Source organism: Poecile atricapillus, chromosome 30 (genome assembly GCF_030490865.1).
Source record: "Poecile atricapillus isolate bPoeAtr1 chromosome 30, bPoeAtr1.hap1, whole genome shotgun sequence".
In the NCBI taxonomy this organism is placed as follows: domain Eukaryota; kingdom Metazoa; phylum Chordata; class Aves; order Passeriformes; family Paridae; genus Poecile; species Poecile atricapillus.
In genome coordinates this window covers 3,920,096-3,927,595 of record NC_081278.1, presented here as the reverse complement: position 1 = coordinate 3,927,595, position 7,500 = coordinate 3,920,096, and the positions used below count along the sequence as shown (strand labels likewise).

General features: G+C 71.0%; 1 protein-coding gene across 1 annotated transcript in view; it reads left to right on the top strand.

Moving 5' to 3' along the window:
- Positions 1-797: 797 nt before the first annotated feature.
- Positions 798-7,500, top strand: part of LOC131589819 (collagen alpha-1(I) chain-like) — an 11,416-nt gene continuing 4,713 nt past the window's right edge. Inside the window, exons 1-6 of the mRNA XM_058859595.1 lie at positions 798-908; positions 1,261-2,116; positions 5,309-5,507; positions 5,831-6,523; positions 6,576-6,683; positions 6,784-6,886. Of these exons, the coding sequence (XP_058715578.1) occupies positions 798-908; positions 1,261-2,116; positions 5,309-5,507; positions 5,831-6,523; positions 6,576-6,683; positions 6,784-6,886 (2,070 nt within the window). The remainder of the gene's footprint in view (positions 909-1,260; positions 2,117-5,308; positions 5,508-5,830; positions 6,524-6,575; positions 6,684-6,783; positions 6,887-7,500) is intronic.

Here is a 7,500-nt window from a genome sequence, read left to right as displayed (position 1 = left end):
CGCCCGAGCGCTGCTCGCGGCCGGCACCCACGGGGCGCTTTTTTCCTTTCCCGGCGACCGGGGCCGGCACCACCTCGCCACACGGCTTTTCTTGGGGTTTTAAGTCCAAGGACACCTGAGGGGCTCGCGGGGCCACGCGGCCGTCACACAGCCCGGGACGGTTAAAGACGCCCTTCCCCGGCAGAGCGGGGAAAGGGACGCCAGAACCTCGCCTGCGACGGGAAGCGAATTGGAGAGGAGACCAACCCTGGCCAAGCACCGGACACACCGCCGTGGGCTTCCCCATGACAGAGAAGCCCCGGCAGGAGCCGGCCCGCCGGGGGCCCTCTCCGACGCGACCCGAAAAGCCTCATCGATCGGGTTTGGTGTGGGGAGGAGAAAAAGAAAGGAGAAGGAGGGAGGAGGAGGAGGAGGAGGAGAAGCAAGGAGCGTGAAGACAAGAACCAAGGAGCGACGACAAGGGCCCCGCGGCCACGGTCCTGGGACAACGGCGACGGCAGCCCCGACGTGCGCACCCACCGTGGCCGACACCGCCACAGTCCAGGCGGGCAGCGGGCGGATGGCCGCGGGACTCCGCGTGAGTGCGTGTGAGCGGGGGAACTCGTCCCCGAGAGACCGCCCCCGCGGGCTCGGCGCCGTCGAGCCTCCTCGACGCGCCCCAGGGGCCCGCCGACGCCGGCGGGCCGCTTGGCTTTCGGGACAATTTCGGCTGATCGCAGCGGGAGGAGCGCACGGGGGGTGCCGCCACCCACCCGCATCTGCGGACAACGGTTCCCTCTAACTGGACAACGGCAAAGATGGGACATCGCACCCCGCCGGGGCCGGGGGTCGGGGGGTTTTCACCCCCTTTCCCCTCTTCCCCGAGGGAACCCATCCGAAGCGTGCGACAAAAAGGTTTGCCACCGACCGTGAGAGGCCACGGGGCCCCAAAACCCGGCTTTTCGCCCGGCCTCGCGGCGATCGGCTTTCCCCCCCCGCGGAGGAAAAAAAAAAAAAAAAAAAACCAACCGGGGGAGAGAACGGCAAACCAGGAGCAGAAAATAAAAAGGCACACACGGCGCGCGTCTCAAGACCCGTGCTAGCCACGGGGGCCGCGGGCCCGGGGGTGGGTGGGGGCGAGGCCCGCGCCTCTCACTCCCCCAACACCACCGCCGACAACCACGAGGGTTTTTTTCTCCCTGCCCCCTTCGCTTTTCGCTTGGGGTCGGGGGGGCCCGCACACCTCCAGACGCTGTTTTTTTTCTCGGTGCCGCGGCTTAGGGCCGCAATGGGAGCAGGGGGGCAGAAACCCCTCACACCCAAAAAAGTACGGCAAGGCAGACCCCCACGCTCTGCCCGCCGCACGCCTACAAAAGCGAAAGAAAACGAAGCGGGGACCCGTTCGCGACGCAGCCCGCCGGGCCACGGTGGCTCGGTCCGCACCGGCCACGACAACTGAGGAAGGGGCGAGGCGCCGCCGCCTCGCCCGCGCCATATATCTCTCTCGCCGGGGACATTTTTCCCCGTCGCGTCCGGGTCCGCACGCGGGCAGGGGCCGGCCACCGCGGCCGGCCGCCACCCCTGAAACAATTCCGCCCGCAAAGCGCGGGTCCCCGGCTTAAGGCCGAGGAAGGGGGACGAGGGCCACAACAACTCGGGGCGAGGGACGGGGTGCCGCCACCCCGGCCCCGCGATTCCCGTCGGGCGACTTCTCCCGTCACCGAGCCCCTGGAGCGGCAAAAAGCGGGGCAAAGCCGAAGGCAAGGCCGCGCGCCCCACCGGGCGTCCCCCGCAGCCCCTTTCCGACACACGGCTCTCTCACACCTGGCAACAGCGGGTCGGGAGCGGGGAACGGGGCGCCGCCAGCCTCGGCCGACCGGGCAACCCGGTCTTCGGGACTCTCGGGGAAGGGCCGGGGCGGGGGGTAAAGCCTCGTACGGGGCTCGAACAACGACAGAGGCGCCCCCGGCCGACGTCTGCCCGCGGCTGCCGGCCACCGTGCCCCACCGAGACCGACAGCCGAAAAAAACCGCACCCCGCCGAGGGGGGCCCCGGCTTAAGGCCGAGCACATGAGGGGGACGAGGCGCCGCCGCCTCGCCCGCCAGCCACCAGCGTTCGGTTTTTCCCCACCCCAGGGTTGGGGTGGGGGGGGGGAGGGAGGCGGGACTGGACCGGAATCGGCAGCAGCACGACCAGAGCGGGGGGGACCCGGCCTGCGGCTTCTCTGCCTCCTCCACACCCTTTTCCCTTCTCGCCTCGGCCGCCCGAGCGGCTTTCTCTCTCTGGCAGCAGCGGCACGCTTTCCTCGGCCTCACCGGAACAAGCTGGGCCCATCGGGCACGATGGGTAGCACGGGAAGCGGGACGAGCCCCGCGACTCGACCCGCCTAGGCAGCACACTCTCTCTCTCTGGCAGCAGTAGCGCGCTTCCGCGGCCTCGCAAACGAAGCTGGCCCATCGGCACGATGGATAGGTACGGGAAGCAGGACGAGCCCCGCGACTCGTCCCGCCGAGGCGGCAACCCTCTCGGTGCTTGGGCCTCCCTTGCCGGCGCTCTCCCTTTCGGTTTCTCTCTGAGCTTGGCGCCGGCGACCGGCCGGGCGGCCGGCCCGTAGCTCCGCCTCGGAGGACACAGGCACGGTAACAGCCTGGGGGAGACGGCCCGTCACCTCGCTCCCATAATACGGAGATATGTGTCCGAGGCCGCCCTCGCTGCAAGTGAACGTAGCGTACGTGACCGGGGCAAAGCGGTGGCGCTAGCCGCCTCCTAGCTTGACGTAACTGGAGGCAGCTGAAAACACCGACCCCTTGGTGAACTTCCAGCGCCGGCGCCGACAACAGGTCTACCCGGGCCGCGGACAACAGGTCTACCGCGACCGCGGACAACAGGTCTACCCGGGCCGCGGACAACAGGTCTACCGCGACCGCGGACAACAGGTCTACCCGGGCCGCGGACAACAGGTCTACCGCGACCGCGGACAACAGGTCTACCCGGGCCGCGGACAACAGGTCTACCGCGACCGCGGACAACAGGTCTACCCGGGCCGCGGACAGCAGGTCTACCCCGGCCGGGGGACAGCAGGTCTACCCCTTCCTGGGACATCAGCTCTACCCCGGCCGGGGACAGCAGGTCTACCCCGACCAAGGACAGCAGGTCTACCCCGTCCAGGGACAGCAGGTCTACCCCGTCCAGGGACATCAGGTCTATCCCGGCCGGGGACAGCAGGTCTACCGCGACCGCGGACAGCAGGTCTACCCCGGCCGCGGACAGCAGGTCTACCCCGGCCGCGGACAACAGGTCTACCCCGACCGCGGGACAACAGGTCTACCCCGTCCAGGGACATCAGCTCCACCCCGGCCGGGGACAGCCGGTCTACCCCGACCAAGGACAGCAGGTCTATCCCGGCCGGGGGACAGCAGGTCTACCCCGTCCAGGGACAGCAGGTCTACCCCGTCCAGGGACATCAGGTCTATCCCGGCCGGGGACAGCAGGTCTACCGCGACCGCGGACAGCAGGTCTACCCCGGCCGCAGACAGCAGGTCTACCCCGGCCGGGGGACAGCAGGTCTACCGCGACCGCGGACAACAGGTCTACCCGGGCCGCGGACAACAGGTCTACCGCGACCGCGGACAACAGGTCTACCCGGGCCGCGGACAACAGGTCTACCGCGACCGCGGACAACAGGTCTACCCGGGCCGCGGACAACAGGTCTACCGCGACCGCGGACAACAGGTCTACCCGGGCCGCGGACAGCAGGTCTACCCCGGCCGGGGGACAGCAGGTCTACCCCTTCCTGGGACATCAGCTCTACCCCGGCCGGGGACAGCAGGTCTACCCCGACCAAGGACAGCAGGTCTATCCCGGCCGGGGGACAGCAGGTCTACCCCGTCCAGGGACAGCAGGTCTACCCTGTCCAGGGACATCAGGTCTATCCCGGCCGGGGACAGCAGGTCTACCGCGACCGCGGACAGCAGGTCTACCCCGGCCGCGGACAGCAGGTCTACCCCGGCCGCGGACAACAGGTCTACCCCGACCGCGGGACAACAGGTCTACCCCGTCCAGGGACATCAGCTCCACCCCGGCCGGGGACAGCCGGTCTACCGCGACCAAGGACAGCAGGTCTATCCCGGCCGGGGGACAGCAGGTCTACCGCGACCGCGGACAGCAGGTCTACCCCGGCCGCGGACAGCAGGTCTACCCCGGCCGCGGACAACAGGTCTACCCCGACCGCGGGACAACAGGTCTACCCCGTCCAGGGACATCAGCTCCACCCCGGCCGGGGACAGCCGGTCTACCCCGACCAAGGACAGCAGGTCTACCCCGTCCAGGGACATCAGGTCTATCCCGGCCGGGGACAGCAGGTCTACCGCGACCGCGGACAGCAGGTCTACCCCGGCCGCAGACAGCAGGTCTACCCCGGCCGGGGGACAGCAGGTCTACCGCGACCGCGGACAACAGGTCTACCCGGGCCGCGGACAACAGGTCTACCGCGACCGCGGACAACAGGTCTACCCGGGCCGCGGACAACAGGTCTACCGCGACCGCGGACAACAGGTCTACCCGGGCCGCGGACAACAGGTCTACCGCGACCGCGGACAACAGGTCTACCGCGACCGCGGACAACAGGTCTACCCGGGCCGCGGACAACAGGTCTACCGCGACCGCGGACAGCAGGTCTACCCGGGCCGGGGACAGCAGGTCTACCCCGGCCGGGGACAGCCGGTCTACCCCGACCAAGGACAGCAGGTCTATCCCGGCCGGGGGACAGCGGGTCTACCCCGTCCAGGGACAGCAGGTCTACCCCGTCCAGGGACATCAGGTCTATCCCGGCCGGGGACAGCAGGTCTACCGCGACCGCGGACAGCAGGTCTACCCCGGCCGCGGACAACAGGTCTACCCCGTCCAGGGACAACAGGTCTACCCGGGCCGCGGACAGCAGGTCTACCGCGACCGTGGACAGCAGGTCTACCCGGGCCGCGGACAACAGGTCTACCCCGTCCAGGGACATCAGGTCTACCCCGGCCGGGGACAACAGGTCTACCGTGTCCAGGGACAGCAGGTCTACCCCGGCCGGGGGGACAACAGGTCTACCCCGACCGCGGGACAACAGGTCTACCCCGTCCAGGGACATCAGGTCTACCCCGGCCGGGGGGACAACAGGTCTACCCCGTCCAGGGACAGCAGGTCTACCTCGGCCGGGGACAGCAGGTCGACCCCGGCCGCGGACAGCAGGTCTACCCCAACCACGGGCAGCAGGTCGACCCCGGCCGGGGACAGCAGGTCTACCGCGACCGCGGACAGCAGGTCTACCCCGGTTGGGGACCACAGGTCTACCCCGCCTGGGGGACAAGGGTACCCCTCTGAAGTTTGCCTCGTGTCCCGCCACCGGACCAGGCCTGTCGGCCGGCCCCGGCCCCGGCCCCGGCCCTGGGCGGACCCGGCCTCCCGGGGACGCCCGCCTGCCCGCCCCTGGGCTAGACCTGTTGGCCAGCCCCGGCCCCGGCCCCGGCCCCGGCCCCGGCCCTCGGTGAACCCAACCTCCCGGGTGGGTCCCGCCCGCCACCAGGGTAGCCCTGTCGGCCGGCTCCACGCCGGCCGCCCCTGCGGCTTCTGACGACGTGCCCGGCGGCGTCCGCCGGCCCCGGAGCCGGGAGACCTGTGCGCCCCTCGGCCGTCGGATAGCTCCGGCAGCCCCGTCCCGCCCGATATTCCCGTTCTCTAGGCCGAGGCGTATTTCTGACCGTCTCTTTCTTTGGTTTCTTTTCACGCACGCGGGCACGCGCACACGCCCGCACCCACAGACACACGCGCACCCACCCCTTCCCTTCTTCTTTTGTCTTTTCCCGAAAGGACGGCTCTTGTGTCGGGGTGGCACACGAACGCTTCGCCGGGATCAAAAATTCTCGGCCCATCGGATTTCTTTTCCTGCCTGCGCGGCCAGACGCCTCCCAGCCGAGCCGACGGGCAGCCCGCGGCCCGCGCCCGGCCCGCCGACGCGCTCGACCGGCAACGGGGCGTCCCCACCCCGCGGGGAGCAGAGACACGCCACCAGCCAGCAAGCCGCACCTCGGGGCGGACAGCGGGAGAATGGAAGCAGGCGGAAGCGTGCGGTGGGACGCGGCTGGAAGCCGCCGGCCCCCCGCGTCACTGGACTCGAATCGCCGGCAGAGGCGGCGGGCGGGCGGCCGCCTGCTCATGCCGGCTCTCCGGCGGTCCGCGGAGGTCGTCGGCCCCGGGCCCGCCTCGTGCGGGCCCGGCACGGAACCGCCCTTCGCCGCCGGCTCCCGCGGCGCACCGCCTTCTGGGCTTTTCCCCGCCCCCGGTTGGCGACGCTTGCCGGGCGGCCCCGCCCTGCGACGTCACCCTGCCTGGCACCGCCTTCCGGGCTTTCCCCGCCCCCCTGCTGGGCGACAGCTGGGGCCGACGGCGGTGGCCCCGACCCACCCACGCCCCAGGCGGCTCCCCAAGCGGCCGGCCGCTCGGCACGGCGACAACGCCTGCGGGGGCTGAGGAGCGGGCCGACGGGGCCGCCGGCAGCTTGAGGCTCGGCGCCCTCCCTTTCCGAGGAAGCTTTCTCGCCGGCTCTCTCTCGGAGGCTTTCGCTCCGACGGCGCCTTCCTTCCCGCTCGCCCCCGGCCGGCCCCACTGAAGCCTGCAGGCAGACGGCAGCCCCGCTGATCGAGCCAGCCAAGCAGAAAGCGAGGTGGAAGCCGGGCCGCCATCTGCTCGGACCCGGACGGGGGAGGGAGCGCCGCCGGCTTCCGAAGGCCCTCTCCCTCCCTCCCTCCCTCCCTCTCGGGGAGAAGCGAAGGCGGCGAGGGGCTCAGGCCGATAGGGGAGAGCCGCTCGACGCATCGCACGGCGGCCCGCCGGCTGACAGCAGGTCAAACCAGCGGCCGGCCGACAGCAGGTCTACCCAGCTGCCCGGGGGACGACAGCAGGTCTACCCAGCGGCAGGCCGACAGCAGGTCTACCCGGCAGCCGCCCGGCGGCCGACAGCAGGTCTACCCAGCTGCCCGGGGGACGACAGCAGGTCTACCCGGCAGCCGCCCGCCGGCCGACAGCAGGTCTACCCGGCCGCCGGCCGGCCGACAGCAGGTCTACCCGGCAGCCGCCCGGCGGCCGACAGCAGGTCTACCCAGCGGCAGGCGGACAACAGGTCTACCCAGCGGCAGCCGCCCGGCGGCCGACAGCAGGTCTACCCGGCCGCCGGCCGGCCGACAGCAGGTCAACCCAGCGGCAGGCCGACAACAGGTCTACCCAGCTGCCCGGGGGACGACAGCAGGTCTACCCAGCTGCCCGGGGGACGACAGCAGGTCTACCCGGCAGCCGCCCGCCGGCCGACAGCAGGTCTACCCGGCCGACGGCCGACAGCAGGTCTACCCGGCGGCCGGCCGACAACAGGTCTACCCAGCTGCCCGGGGGACGACAGCAGGTCTACCCAGCTGCCCGGGGGACGACAGCAGGTCTACCCGGCAGCCGCCCGCCGGCCGACAGCAGGTCTACCCGGCCGACGGCCG